Source organism: Homalodisca vitripennis, chromosome 7 (genome assembly GCF_021130785.1).
Source record: "Homalodisca vitripennis isolate AUS2020 chromosome 7, UT_GWSS_2.1, whole genome shotgun sequence".
NCBI lineage: Eukaryota > Metazoa > Arthropoda > Insecta > Hemiptera > Cicadellidae > Homalodisca > Homalodisca vitripennis.
In genome coordinates this window covers 97,329,853-97,345,769 of record NC_060213.1, presented here as the reverse complement: position 1 = coordinate 97,345,769, position 15,917 = coordinate 97,329,853, and the positions used below count along the sequence as shown (strand labels likewise).

Here is a 15,917-nt window from a genome sequence, read left to right as displayed (position 1 = left end):
TATGGTATTAATAAAAAGTCTTTATTATGTATTGATTAATTATAAAATAAAAATAACAAAAGCCATAAAAACAGATAATTGAGTTTGAATATAAACCAGATGTGGCGAATCCGTTACTTCCTGTCTGAAGCAGTTGCATAACCACACTTCCAGCCTGTGTCCCTGTGTGTGCAATGGTATCCATGGCAACAGGGTGGATCTCCTTTACACTGTCAACAGTCATCGTATCATTAGAATTTTACATCGCAGTGGACATAAACATACATAATTAGATTACCCATACATACATAGTTTTAGAGTTTTCTTAGTTACATATTTAATTAGATGTTAGAATAATGTAGTTACTCAAAGCTATGTCGGGACAGCTTACTTTGCTCACTTCCAATCTGTTTTTAGATATGGTGTGATTCTGTGAGAAAGCTCTAATAGAACTCAGAACATCTTCATTCTACAAAAGAAAGTTATTAGAGTCATGAAGGACAGCCAAGAGATCATTGCATACCGTTTGTTGAACAGTTACAAATTCAAACTGTAATTAATTTATACTTATTTGATATCAATATGTACAATAGACAATAGATTTTTATTTCTCAGTCAATACATAGTGTACATAGAGAACCTACATGCATCTAGTGTACGTCTTTAAACACCTTGATGGTTTTAAGTTTAATCACAATAAAATTGTCATAAACATAATAACAAGAAGAAAGTGATGCTGTTGTAGGTTATCCAAGTAAGACCTTAAATAGCCTCATCATTTTGTCTCTGAAAATATTTAACGTTTTGAAACCTGTGATTGCTTTGTAGCCTGAAATAAGCTGACTGTGGCAGATGCCTTAAGGCGCAGAATACAAAAGAACGTAATTGCTCTCACTCAGTATAGAGCCGCTATGAAGGTGTTAAAACCCCTGTTTTGTAGCATAGATTCATTTTTTACTATAAATAACATAAATTTTGGAACATACATTTCTACTCAATATTTATTTGTTGCCTTAAATTTCAGTTAGATCATACAACAGCAATTGCATATACTTTCTTAATCCTTTAAGTTGTTGCTCTTAGTTGAAAGTAGCACTTAAGATATTGTGTGGTCTGTGTGTGTGCTGTAGAAATTACAGGCACATTGATAATCATTTTTTTTTAATTGAAACTACAAATAAAGGCTATTATACGGGTAACACTTATATTATTAGTAAATGGTATATTTCAACAAATTATTTATCACCTGAGATGTTTTAGCTTTTATCATGTAAGAAGTAGAAAATATTGTGTGGTTAAGGATATTTTTCCATAATTATTAAAGTAAAATTGAGTTGTACTCTATGCCCTACATGTTCTCACCTAAGAAATACATGAACTTTGTTACACTAAAACACCCAATGTAGGTTAAAATTTTATAATTATTTTAGTTTCTCATTAATATTAATTTCTTATTATTAAGTTAATATTTCCAATTTTTTTAAGGTAGCTATGAAATTATTCAAAATATGAACAGAGAATGGTTATAGTTCAGCTATTAGACAATTGTATAATAAAACAGGAAAGGGTTTAAGAACTCTCAGGTTCTTTACAACCTTTGAATTTACAAAGTTTTTATATATCTAATATGAATTTCAGATAGTGGTAATAAAAAGTTATGAGTAGTATACAATGACACTGTAGCAATGAGTGAATGCATTTATAAACTATAACTTCTAATTTTTATTGTAACCAAACTTGGCATGATTATATTTTCACATACCTTGGAGACTATGGAATAAAAGTTTCAATATCTCGGTCGTATATACTATTTATGATAGCCTAATTCTTATCAGTTGTTTCACATTGTATACCTTTAATTTAAAAGATCTGAAATTGAGCATGTTAAAATCCACATAATGTAATCTAGATTTTCATCTCATATAGAGTAAAAACCGTACATTTTAGAAAATATTCGTATGTTTATAACAAATCTTGTAAGGATTCTAGAGGGTGGAATTTCTCAGGTTCTGAAAATAATATGTTAACATTCCAACCATCAAAGAGTCATCATATTATAAAGTTATCTCCAAAACTACAAGGTGGGAGTAAGCCACACCATGAACATGTTTCAGGCTTTGCTGAGGTCAAGAACACAGCCAGAAAAAAACTTTGGGGGTCAAGACAACAGATATTTTCCTGTAGTGGACAGAAAGTAAGGCCCCATTTTGTTCCTAAAAAAGTTTTTGATCTGTCTCTTTGTTGAGAACGATTTTTTAGCAGTACATCAGTATTATTTTATCAGTAATACTAAATTATTTCAATAATAATAATCGTTTACTAAAAAAGTAATTACAAAATTGAAAAGTTGGGGGGATACAGACCCTTGAACCCCTTGCTGGCTACGTCCTTGGCTGAGGTTACATTCAAACTTTCAAGTCTGTTGCTAATTTTATTAGGTTACATGTGTTACTATATCACATGTTAACATGTCATATGATTGTACTCAGTTTGTTATAATCTAAATTTATTAATTCTGCGATTATCACATTGCCAACATTGTAACTCTACCATGTAACATTTCACATTGTCTACCCATAAGACCAATGTAAAAGTGTTCGCGGACACCCAGTAAATCCCATGAAGTGAAATGTACCCTCATCAAACTCAGTGTTACCTACATAGAAATTAAGCAGCTTGATAGAAAATTTAAAGTCTCTAAAGCAGTTGCTCTCAAGAGATATTGAGCGGACACAAAGACAGAAATTAAATTTTTCTGAGTGATAGAAAAATTAACATACATTAAACTTTATATTTCAAAATGACAATACAATATACCTTCTTCTGATTACTGCAAATTCATTTTGATAAAAATAAATGACAAATACTCCTTGAAATAACTTTAGCAGTATAAATGAAATATGTTTATTGTCATTAATCAACAGTGGTTGCAATAGACATAGTCAAACTTACACTTGGCCTTAGTGTAGCCTTAATTGTAGGTATTAAAGGTTACATGTCAAATTAAATGGGTCATATAAAATACATTTATAGTCAACAAAAGTGAATAAATTGTATTTAATACAATATCTACATTTAAAATGTATAACAATACGTGTAATAAGGTAAAAACATATAAATAAATTTAACTCACAAATAAATATAAACATTCCAAAAAAAACACACATTTTTACATCTTGGATTAAAATTTTACAGAAGAAAAATTCCCATTTTCAAATTCATTTACACTATAAAATGCTTGACTAATCAACCAATTTTTAATTTTTGTTTTAAAAGCGTTAATTTGAAGGTTTCTAATGTTTAAGAGCAATGTATAAACAAGTTTTATACAAGCAAAGCTAAAAGACTTTTGGGTTTTGCTTAATCTAGCATATCTTAAATGTAACAGATCTTGACCTCTGGTGTTATAACAGTGGATTGAATCTCTTGAAATACAACTATTTAAGTTTTCCTTGACATGGTTGAGACTGTAGAAAGTGAATGTAATCTTTTAATTGATTAAGGTAAATGAAGGAAACATGATTTTTCCGGACATTTGCCATTGTTCAGTGAAACAAAAAATCAGTAACACTACGTTTCGAGATCTGCAATCTGATCTCTTCTTCAGGTAAATAACTAACCTAATACATAATTACAAACTAGGTTAAAATAAACAGATCATACCAAAGCGTTTTGGCACGCCTAAGTAAGAAATCACAACAATGTTGTGTATAGTTTTTTATTAAGTGCATGTTTTAGAGTTAGTGACGTTGACACACAACATGGTCAATGTTGGTTGCCACAACACTTTGGTATGATTTGTTTATTTTAACCTAGTTTGTAATTATGTGTTAGGTTAGTTATTTACCTGAAGAAGAGATCAGATTGCAGATCTTGAAACGTAGTGTTACTGATTTTTTGTTTCACTGAATGATGGCAAATGTCCGAAAAAATCATGTTTCCTTCACAATCCTTCCAATGTCAAAAATAAACTTCAAACTGATTAAGGTAAACAGAATCAAAGCATAGCTACTTAAATGACTAATTTTATAAATGATATACTCACTGGTTTGTTGTGTCCCAAACAACTCCGCTGAGCTCCTACCAGGCCAGCAACAAATACTAATATCAGGAGAAACAGCGCTGTCAGTTTCATCTTGACTTCCTGAGCTACCGAGACGTAATGTTTACTGAGAGAGCTTCAAGTGGCTAGCTCTAGTTAATTAGGGCTAGTGACTCGAGAACACCTGAAAACAATTACTTTTTAATCCATTCTAATCACTCAAGTGTAGTCTCATTATCAATGTGATCCTTCAAGGTAACTAAACGCACATTCTTCCTCAATTAGAATGGTTATGCTAAGCTTTTAACACATTTATTAGATAAACTGTGCTAAATAGTTTGTTTACATCAAAGGAGAAAAGGAGAGATTATAACCTACTACTACAAAATTAATTTTTATTATTGCAAATACATGAACAAAATGTCTCTGTGACATTGTTCTAATGAGATCTATATACTATGCAATTTTACTTCTATAATTACTAGGAAGAATTTATTTCAGAATTTAAATTGGGGAGAGTCGTATAACCTCTTGTGGTCTACATAATCAAACTGTGGATCTCAGTCAGAGATGGCAGCATGTTCAAATGTTAACAGCAAATATTTTACTTTTTATCAGTACCAACAATCTTGTACCAATAATATGTTAGCTGTACCAACTTTCCTTTTTATTCAGTTTGATAACGTTCGTACAAGCAAGCAGTCCACGAGGATGAGTAGAATGAGTCTAAAAGGGGATTGGCCTCTCCTTTAATTTTTAAAATTACTGTACTACCTTAAGGAAATCTGGAGCTGAAAATGTAGTTTTCTACAGCAAGAACATGAACAGAGTTGCATTCAGTTTGCCAGGTCACCAAGATGTCCTGAAAATGATCACCAGGAATATCGATTTTAACATTGAAACTGCAGTGAAATGATCTAAATGTCCATGTGTACTTACCCTTGGAGGCTTGGCCATTTACAAGACACCTTCCTATTTTCAACAATAAATACTAACTATGATATTGATATAACAACTTTTTTATTGTCCACCCATGTTTTTGATTTTACACTTGCCTCAAACAGTAGGTTTACACAACCAACTATAATACATTTTTGTCAACTCAGTAATCCTCACTAACACAAGAGCTTCTTCCCTACGTCTGAACTAAACAGAGCAGAATTAAATAAAAAAGGCTTCACCATGCCTGACAAATATCCAAGAGCTTGGCAATGAGTACAGCAGAATGAATGAATGATGAATAGCAGTGTAGAATTGTAGAACGCCTCTTATATTAAAATGGCCAGAGATCTATGCTACCAGGCATTTTATGAGATTAAATTTGGATATTCAGAATTGTAACACTTGGAAAGCTCGTAATATTGTCAGAGGTATGAAATCCATGTCTCAACCTTGTTATTGTCAGAAGAGCATTGTGGATGTCCTTCATAACAAATCTAAACCCTCTGCTGACAGATGAAGAAGGAAGAGCCACTCAGAAATGAGAGCACCATAGTCCAAATAGAACATTTCATAGACCTTTTTGAAAACTATCAAAACAAAAAATTCCCTACTTATGGGCTGGTAATTTTTAAAGTTGTTCTTTTCTTGCAGCACTACCAAGCCATTTGAAAGGGGGCTTGTTATAAACATAAATTATTAATGTTTCTCCAAAAACTATAGGCCCATCTCATTAATCACCAAAATATCAAAAAATTAATTAATTCTTGTCTTTTGTATTGATTCCTTCCCCCAGAATGATTTGGATTTACCGGGGTCATTCAGTATGCTCCAACTGACTATGTCTCTAACTGGTAAATGGTGCCAACAAAAATAAAATGATGGCTGCTATACTATAGTCGATAAGCTTTCAAAAGGTAGTCACAAGAGCCTACTTTACAATAAGAGTGCATGAATTCCTTCTCTCCCTGCTGTCACACTTCTTTTGACCATGGGATTTTATATTTACTATATATAGACGTACTTTGTAGGTGACATTCCAAAAATTGTGAGTGTGAAGAAACCATGTTCTATCTTGCACATCCTGAGCCATTTGTTTTATACAGGTGCATCCTAGTATCATGGCTGGAACATTGACATAGTAGTTTACACTGATAACACTAGGATGAGACTATAATATTTCAACTCCACAGGCCAAGCCATAACCAATCACAACAAATCGCCCATTACAGAGAGACCATAGGCAATTTACTGTACTTGAAAGAACATACTTTGTAGTAAAAGTAGTGAAGTAATCACCTGATACAGCCATGCTCAGCAAAGATTGCAACTATTGGTCAACATCAAGTTCATTTTTCACTTGGTGATTACCAGGTCCGTAATCATATATGGTGTTTTCACCTAATGAGTACCAAAAAAGGCATAGAAACTCGCAAATAAATGGCCCTTCAGAGAATTTGTAGACAGCCTTGGCTTGTGATCAACTACATCATCAGGAAATCACCCAACATAAAGACACGCTATGTGGCAGAGATGTTTCAGCAAGTGACTTTGTAGATAGTTAGAGGCTGCATATCAGATATGGCCTGGCTGTCTAGGGAGGAAAATCACATCAGAACCTCAATAGAATACTAATTCTCCAGACACTGGCTAATTTCAGTCCATCAGAGTTGTAGAGAGGCCTGAGTATTATGACTGTTATCACCCTTTTACATTTAAACAGTTTTTGTCTACACAGACTAGACATACCTCTGAGAGGAGAAAATATCCACTCTTACAACACACTGAGAGCAGTGGATTATCATCTTCCAGCACACCACATCACACAATATTGCAGATAACCCTAGTACGAAAAGTTTTCAACTCTCTTCCACAGAATCTAAAAGCATTCAAAGGCCAACAACTGAAACCACATTCCCAAGACTGGCTGATAGAACAACCATTTTACTCAATGAAGGAATACTTTGAATCAAGATGGTTACAATGTAATGTAAGATTAGAACTTCAAAAACTTTTCATGTACTAACTCATGTAACGTTTTGACAAATGTACATTTTTTAAAGAAATTACAATAAAGATCTTTTGACTGATTGATGTCCAACCAGAAACATAAAGTTTGAGGATATATACTGTTGGGTATTTGACCACTGCAACACTAGCCTCCCTTCACCATCAATTTATTTAGATACCCTTCCTTCAAACACTTTAATTATTTTGTTTCCCAATACCCCAAATGGTAGAACATTATTGCTCTTCCATCCAGTAGCTACAACACTATGAAAATTCTTTTCAGTCTACCATATTAGCAGATTTTATTATAGGCTATACTGAAGGAATCATTTGCATTTTAAACAGACACATAAAAATGGATGTTTTTAATATAAACACAATAATTAGCATCTTATTGCTATTTTGAAAATTGTAAAAACAGTGAACAGTGACTCTAGTGAGGACATTTACTTTTAGCTCCCAGCCACTGACAACTTGGATTTTTAATTATATATCAGCCAGTTTTAGTTAAAAAAAAAACATTGTGCATATATTATAATCTTGATACCCAAGCTACATTCAGTAACATGGCCACTGTTGTTGTGGAAAAACTGTATACACAAATAAAAGCTTGTAGAAAAAACAATTTAATTTAGATATGAAGGTGGCATAACTTCTACTATATTATGGTAAAATAAAAATATTACCATTATATATTATAGTAATATTTTCTCATCTGAATAATCCTTTAGTTTAACTCCTACATCATTTACAACAAAAAGTTATAGCTTGCATATGCCGCTGGCTGTGAATTTTGAAATAGCATTGGATTTTAGTGAGAGTTGAAATTATATATAGTTTTAATTGTACAAGTGTTTGTAACAGGGAGAGAGTATTGTACAGAGCTATGGTGGAATGGTTGATTCAATGTGAATGTTGAGTTTACCCCCTTCCTCTTAGTGCAGCATCTGGAATCTGATGCTGTCACAGACAAATTGTGCACCTGATGAGACAATGAGAATTTTTTAACCTATATTTTGCAGTCTTGGCGTCTCTGATGTTAAACCAATGCAAAGAGTTCATTTTAAGCTTCTTTGTCATTGACTTTTATAAAATCTCTTCAGACGAACATGACTCCAGATTCCAGGAATCAAGTGTGTGACAGCATCAGATTCCAGATGCTGCTCAAGAGGAAGGTGAACTGGAGCTAAACACAACATTCACAGATAGAGAGTACTAATGGCATTTTTAAGAGGGTTCATTCTAAGCCAGTGGCCTTTTAATCAGTTGTAATAAATGGCTTTAAAGGAAAACAGCCCAAACCTATTTGCATATTGTTACTGACCTTCTTGGGAATTGAAACCTCGAACCTTTGGTTAGAGAGCTGCAGCCCTACACTATGGTGAAGGCCTTCCTTCACATATCCACTCCACAAACAGTTCACATGAAGTCTAATATTCTTTTTACAAACAACTCTCACATATTTAATTTCCTTTCCCAAGTATTTAACATTTTCTTTATCTTCTTTACTCATATTCATTTTTTTGTCTATTTGTGATGTTATTGGAGATTATATGAAATGTATCAATGATACAGATTCTATTAAATAGTGTGTTATGAATTTAGTGTATTCCTTTTCATTGACAAGATGAATATTATAATACATAAACTAGCGTTTAGTTATAAATGTACATGAATCTTATTTAAGGTATAATTATTGTTCATTCAAAAGGAAATGTAATAAAATACAAGTCTTCGGGTATTTATTTATTATACCTCAACAAATACATAGTATTACAATAATTTTACTAATGGTTGTGAAACCTCTTTGCATACCAAAATCCTAATCTGTTTACCTGTTGTGGTAGCTAAACAAAAAATGATTAAATATAAATTATTAAAGAATACAAAAAATACAATTAGATCTTGATTTTATAATACTATGATAATACTAAAAGCAATACTGTGGCTAGTGAAGATCTAGTTAAAACTTTGAAGAAAAACATGTTTAAGTATATAACATCAATTAAATAAAATATATGCTGTTATTTTAATAAAATTACAAAATTCATATCACTCTTCTTTAAATAATAATTCAATATAATTTTATTAAAACTAGTTTTACTATACTTAGATCACGGAACAAAGATTTTAAGCACTTAAGATTTTACTCAAAGTAAAACAAATATTGAGCTTCAGAAGTCTAAAAATTCTTTGTGCATTCATTAAAATTGTCTTATAGAGCACCGTTTATAAAATTTATCCAAACACAGCCATGAAAAGATCAATAATCTAGTAAGAGTACAATGCAACAAAATATCTAATACATATACTGTAGTTGAATATCTGCAGCTCTAGCAATTCCTTAATAAATATTAAAACAAAACCAATTCATCACAATGGATCAATACGTTCTCCATATCTAGCCGTTAACAAATACCCGATTTTGTGCTAAACAATACTGATGTAAACCATTCCCTTCCACATAAATGTACAAAAATACTGTTGTAGAAAGTTAAAAAAATTTCAAAGCGCATTAGGTTTTTTTTTAAGACACTGGTACGTTATAATGTATGAAAAGTAAAAAAATAAAAATTTAAAACAGTTCTGTTCTGAAATGGAGTGTATCGCAATAAATAATTATGATTTCTCAGAGAAGTACGTTTGAACTGAGTTAGATTTATAAAATGAAACAATGGAATTCAGTCTTATTCTTAGAGTACAATTTGACAACAATTGTAGCCTGGAGCGATTCAGCTCCTAGGATGATTGATCATCAGTGATGACTAAAGCGAGCTCTTCCTTCTCCTTCGACCAGACAAGACGACCACGGCGACTGATTATGTTTGAGTTTAGACTGGATGGAATGTTAGCTCTGCCTGTTGGATCACAAACAGTAAGTTGAGCTGGGAGTCCAGACCTATGTTCTCCACTCTGAGCAACTTTGCGCAGGACTGACGGGGTGTGCGTGCCACCACCGCCGTGCCTGACACACGCATGGTGTGGCTGTCTGCGGCAGAACTGAGCATGCCGGCGCGTGTAGTGTCCATCGTCACGTGGCACGTCACGTCGATATAGATGTATTTGATGATAGTTGTTCCATCCTTAGTCTGTACCTGAAGGGAAAATAAATGAATTGATGACAATTTATCTTCAATTGTATTGTCGCATCAAATTGCTAATTTATAAATACAATAGACTTGTGACTTCTAAAAAATCTAAATATTCAACGAATTGTTTTGTCAACAAGAAATGTGAAATAAAACTATACTTTTTAAAAGTTAATGGTAGTCTATAAATATCAAGGACTTCTATGTGGCATTACTATTCTCTTTACATAACATGTCTTGATCACAAAAATAATCATGTGGACATTATTCAATTTACAAAATTCAACCCATTTTATGGAGTTGATTAACTAATATATTAACCACCACCATAATGTCATTAAAATTTAAAACTCCAAAATATTTATTGTAAGATTCATGGAATTGCAACATAATTTAGCAATTTACAAGGATTGAGTTTTGATCTGTTTTTACCCTTGCACAACAGCTCTTCATTAGGCAAAATGCTTCAATTTTGGGGTATTTTTCAGAAAGACTTGTTGAAAATAATGCTTATTGTATATAAATAGCAGAAGTCAGTTAGTGTCATACAGAAATATCTTAAAGTGACAATATATAAGTTGACATTTTTTAAGTGTACTCTTGTTTGATTGGAGTTATCTTCTGTTAAATTTATTACGCAATTGAACTAGAAACATCTTAATTTGTAACAAAGATATTGCACTGTAATAACTGTGAGTTATCTGTAACTGCTGTAATACAGCTTGAGGGATCAGCTTGTGTGATTTTCAACACAGACTGAACTAACAGTAAAACAAACTATATCTAAATTTAGCAGAACCACTGTCTCACCATTGCATGCACAATAGCTGATTCATACTTTTTTGCAAAACTGTGTCAGATTCTTCATTCAACTCATGGTCACTACATAAAAATTATTAACAAGAAACTTACCAATTCCTGTCTCTCCTCATACTGAGGGGCATCAGCTCGAAACACATCAGCCTCTCCCAGCCGCAGGCCACCAGCAGAGATGTAGAAGCGTTGGCCCACGTGAACTGCTCGGGGCTCGAACCCTAAGCCATCGGGATGTGTGTCGCTCCAGAAGTAGTTGTTGGGCTCATTAAGGCGGTCAGGAGTGAACGTGATGCGCTTGCCGTAACCTGCGCCGATGCTTATCAACCGGAGTGCTCTGCCCTGGAAGAAGTGTTTGCGTGGTGGCCCGGCCATTCTCACGCGATACTCAAAACCAGTCACAATCCTCGGGTCGATGTAAGTCCCTGCAAAGAACAGGTGTTCTAAATAATATTTTTGATAAAAAAGTAGCTAAGCCATTAGTGATCAACTTCATTGTGAACTGTAGTCAGATGGTGTACAGCCACAGAAAAATCATCATATAATGGAAAAAAAACGTTGTAATACATTAAATTGTAGTACAATCTTGTGGACTGAAAATTTGAATATTTGAAAACAACTATTTAAATCTTTTTAATGCTGAGGTCTCCTGTAGACTGAGAAATATCTAGATAGTGTCAAGAAACATGAGACCTTGACACTCAAGGGGTTGTGGTTAACTCACTATATACACAATCGTGTAGAGGTTTTTTTAAGGGGAATTTAACTTGTTGAATTTTCAAAGCTTATACTTGTCAGTATGCATGCCATTTGTCTTCAAAAACTAACACCTATACCCAGTAAAACAGTGACCTTTCAATCTTCACAGCAATAATTCATCCGCTCACTCAAATTACTCAACAACTTTTTCTGAAAAACAACTTTTATTCTGGTATAAACTTTTACAATAACTTGCCATCTGGGTTGAAAAAAGAATACTCTAGTATCTTTTCAAAATAATCTCAAGCTTTGGTTAGTTCAAAAATAATATTTTAGTACTCACTGCTTTTTAATTGATAAGGATTTTTAATTCTTGTTATAAGGTAGACATTAGCTTATTCTTAAATGCTATATAATTTGACGATTGTTATGCATGTTTATGTCTTCAACAATAAAACATTTGAATATAGTACCAGAGTATCATGTAGGCTGTGAGGAACATCTACATAGTATCAATAAGCACTGAAGGGGTTAATTATTTTCTAAAATGTACTAGAGACATCAGGACATTTAAGAAAATTTTTAAATATTAAGTTCATCATCTTAACAGGCTACATACACTTAAAACAAAATCCGGTATATAACATAAAATAAACAAACCAGTAAATAGTAGATCTTTGTCATTAATATGCGACTTACCGATGACAGGGATCTCGTATGGCTCGAGACCAAAGATGGTGTAGCGGGTGGGCACATCACCGATGTTCTTGCCGTGAACCACAGTGGATCGCTGCTTGTTGTTGATGCCTGGAACAAGTGTGAAGCCTTTGCGTGGATGAGACCCGAGCATCGCACGGGTCACTCGGACCACACATGCACTGCGTCCGTTCTTTGCTCTTGTGGCAACAGCTGTTCCACTCACCTAGAGCAAAAAGTCAGCACTTTAAAATCTCTTGATTCAGTTGAAATCATTCCACTGACAAATATTAGAATGAAACTGAAATTAATAGTACTTGTAGAAAAGTGTTTACTCACAGGCACAACGGATGCTGCACAGCTTTCAAACCACTCGACTTTTCCAAGCATCTGCACCTTGACTGTCTTCTGGATGGTTCCATCCTTGAGTACTGTGTGATCCACTTCTTCTTGAGGTGTCTGTAGCAGAAGAGACTGGGTTTTATACACAAAGTACAAAGTATAATAAAACTAGATTGAAACTGAAAAATAATACAATGCATAGCACTTTAAGATATTTTAAAACATTTTCATAGTTATTGTTAATTTCTAACTGAACAGAGTCATTAGTTAAAAAAATTACAGTCTTTGAAATTATTGTGTTCTAAACCTTCTGATTTCTAAGACTCTGAATAAAAGTTATGAAATCTCTCAACTGGTGCCTAATAAACACGACTTAGTAGCAAATGCATCAAGACTCGATTCAAATTTCAATTTGCATATAACTTGTGCCACCACTGACAATATCCATCTAGTAATATTGTCTCCTCTATTTTCTAGTGAATTAACTATGATACATATGGAGTTTTTTTCTTCTACACTAGCAGAGATTACTAACAAAACCTTACAAATAATATTTACAACAAAGGTCGCTAGTGTACCAGCTACATATTCAGATCAAAGGCTTTGGCTCACATTGTTAAAACCGTTTTATTTAACTGAGTAGTCTGGTACTATCTACTCTGCTTGGGAGTGCCTGTGGTCGAGTGGTCTAAGACGTCGGGCTTTGTGTCTGAGATAGAGATGGCATAGTTTCAAATTCTGTCTCGACCATAACAATTTTTATCAGTACCACCTATCTTGTAGAGTATCGACTCTCCTCCTTTTTCTGTTTGATAAGATCCTCATACAGGTCAGTGGCCCATGAGGATGGGTAGTGTAGAGCTTAAAAGGAGATCAGCCTCTCCTTAAAAATACTTTTGAAGGAGTTTAAAGCGCACCTGAGTGTCGACCACCTCCATGATGGCTACGGCAACATTGTTGGCATCGAACACCGTGAACTTGTCCCCAACAGAGACCACTTCCAGTTCGAACGTGAAACCATCGGGGCGAGAGTCAGACCAGAAGTAGTTATCATTGTCGTTGAGTCTGCCATTATTCGGCTGGAATGTAAATCTGCGGGAGTAGCCACGACCAATGCTCTGAAGTTCCAATGCTCTCCCACCAAAGTAATACTTGCCTCTCTAAACAATGCAAAAAAGTGTATCAATAAACAAAACTTTGCCTACAGTTCCAATTACCAATATCAATACCAACATTATTACCAACCAGTATTAATAATAATGGTTTACAAAAGATTTTTCATACTTTATAGCTGGAATAAAAATTATCTTATCCATAAAGATAATTTTAGAAACAAGATAGCTCATACTTCAAATTAGAAAGTGTTTAATTTTACACAAAAAATAATAATGTATATAATGTAGACTTGCATTATAACATTTGTTATGTATATTATAAACATATACAAGAACACTAGTAAATTTATGAAATTTGGTTGTACCAAAACATGTAATAGACACTTTTGACAAGTTTTTATGACCTGTAATAAAATTACTGTCTATTTTATATTTGCTGCTATCCATAATGAGGTTAAGTGGTAGAGAGACTTTATAGTCCTAACTTCGCCTCTAATAAAGACATGTTTCATTTCATTCATAACTTTAATGTGTTTAAAATAATTATTATTTCACTTGTTTGTAATAAAACAGTAACGTTAAAGTTTGCTGGTAATGGTAAACTTGTACATTAAAGTATATTCCTTAGAATCTTAGTTTATTTTCATATACTAAGCTTTTCATACATTTTTACGAAAATATATTATTATTCAACCGCTCATGATCAATCTGTTGTAAGTTTGTTTACTATATTTGTTTTAGAAGTATGTTTCAGATGTTCTGAGAATTATAATTAGAACTCACAAGGTAATAACAGTTCAACAAGAGTTTGGTAAAGAGTCAATTGTTTGACATTATATAATAAGTAAAATATACATTTTATTTTCTTTAATATATTTTTACTTGGAATTTTAGTTCCAAATTATCCACTATTTTTAAAGTATGAGGGGGTACATTGAACTAAAAAAAGGTTGTGCCTGGTTCCTCACAATAGTCAAGTGCTACAGAATCTTTTGCTAGTTCAGTACAGTTAACGTGGATTTACAAGAATCTTCCATTTTTCTATGTCATCAATATGTGGTCCTTTCATATCTCTTATCATTTTTGAAACACAAATGGTGTCAGGTTAGGCAACCATTTCAGTTTTTTGCCAAAAACTACCTCATTGTGATAATTGTGTGAGCAGTTACAATCTCATGGTGTAGAATTTAGGGACAAGTTATGCTGCTACCACTCTACTTCTAGCACAAAAGGGTAAAAAACAGTTTTAACGATCAATAGTGAAAGCTAACAGACTGCTATAACATAATGTCACCAATCAACATTTCACTTTCTTTTCAAAGACAAGTCCGCTCGTACATTTGAGTGTTATATCACAACAGCATAAATAGAACTACTGTTAATGAAGAAGTATAAAACATAGCTACAGCAGGTGGCTGTTTAATTAAATCCACCTTGCAAAAATGGGGAGCAGAAGAAACTGCTTTAACAAAAGGATTTACTATGGTTGAACTCAACATTTCTGAGGATACTAATGACCGCACAGCACTCTGAACACGTAAACGTGCTACCAATCAGGAAAAATGTTTACCAACGTACAATGTAAGTGCAATCCATATGGATACTGCAAGGACTCTTGTGCATCATCTTATATATTTAGTAGGTCCATCAGCCTCTGGTGACAAATAACCAATTCGTACCTTCTCCTCAAGTGGGCGCACGCGGTACTTGAAGCCTGTGACAACACGTGGGTCCACCCAGACGCCGACCACTGCAAGCTCGTGGGAGTGTAGCGCCGGCACGTGGTACAACGCCGGGATGTCTCTGAGAGTCGCACCGTCCAACAGCTGGCTGCGGCTCTCCACCGGTTCTGGTACACATAGTCCAGGAATATCTGCGTTCAGGTCCTGCAAAATGACACAGGTTTGTAGCAATGGCGCACCCAGAAATCTTTTCTGGGAGGTGTCCAGAACACCGAGTCGGGGATATATAATACTCTCCAGATCAGTAGGGGCTCCTTCATCAGGAAATTTTTGAAATATTAGGTCCTAAAATGGTTATTTTAAAGTGCTTGGAAAAAATCAGATCAGAGTGTTATAAAGTTTACAGTAAAACCACTCTACCACCAAACACCAGCAAGATTATACAGGGATAATTAAAACCTTCTGCAACAAATACAGTTTATTTGAAGTGTATTTACCTCAAACTAAATTT

General features: G+C 33.7%; 2 protein-coding genes across 4 annotated transcripts in view; both read right to left on the bottom strand.

Moving 5' to 3' along the window:
* On the bottom strand, positions 1–4,454 carry LOC124366574 (U12-theraphotoxin-Cg1a-like). 2 transcript variants are annotated; one of them, XM_046823167.1, is made up of 2 exons: positions 4,025–4,292; positions 1–209 (listed from the first exon to the last, which is right to left on the bottom strand). In XM_046823167.1, exons 1-2 carry the CDS (start codon positions 4,112–4,114, stop codon positions 114–116), a joined length of 186 nt encoding a protein of 61 aa, XP_046679123.1. In that variant the 5' UTR covers positions 4,115–4,292; the 3' UTR covers positions 1–113. The 2 variants fall into 2 exon arrangements, with proteins under 2 accessions (XP_046679123.1, XP_046679122.1); XM_046823166.1 differs by lacking the exon at positions 1–209 and adding an exon at positions 231–448 and having other exon boundaries at positions 4,025–4,454.
* Positions 4,455–8,701: 4,247 nt separating this feature from the next.
* Positions 8,702–15,917, bottom strand: part of LOC124366078 — a 28,413-nt gene continuing 21,197 nt past the window's right edge. For both annotated transcript variants that reach the window (XM_046822307.1, XM_046822308.1), the window contains 6 exons: positions 15,404–15,610; positions 13,527–13,769; positions 12,607–12,726; positions 12,271–12,493; positions 10,972–11,297; positions 8,702–10,065 (listed from right to left, as the gene is read on the bottom strand). In XM_046822307.1, coding sequence (XP_046678263.1) covers positions 9,802–10,065; positions 10,972–11,297; positions 12,271–12,493; positions 12,607–12,726; positions 13,527–13,769; positions 15,404–15,610 — 1,383 coding nt within the window. In that variant the 3' untranslated portion in view covers positions 8,702–9,801. The remainder of the gene's footprint in view (positions 10,066–10,971; positions 11,298–12,270; positions 12,494–12,606; positions 12,727–13,526; positions 13,770–15,403; positions 15,611–15,917) is intronic.

What these genes read in the sequence shown, in the direction of transcription:
- LOC124366574 (XM_046823166.1), bottom strand. Translation starts at nt 4,114, where the DNA reads ATGAAACTGACAGCGCTGTTTCTCCTGATATTAGTATTTGTTGCTGGC. An exon ending in GTTTGGGACACAACAAACCA is followed by an intron (nt 449 to 4,024) that starts GTGAGTATATCA and finishes TTTCTTTTGTAG; the next exon opens with AATGAAGATGTTCTGAGTTC.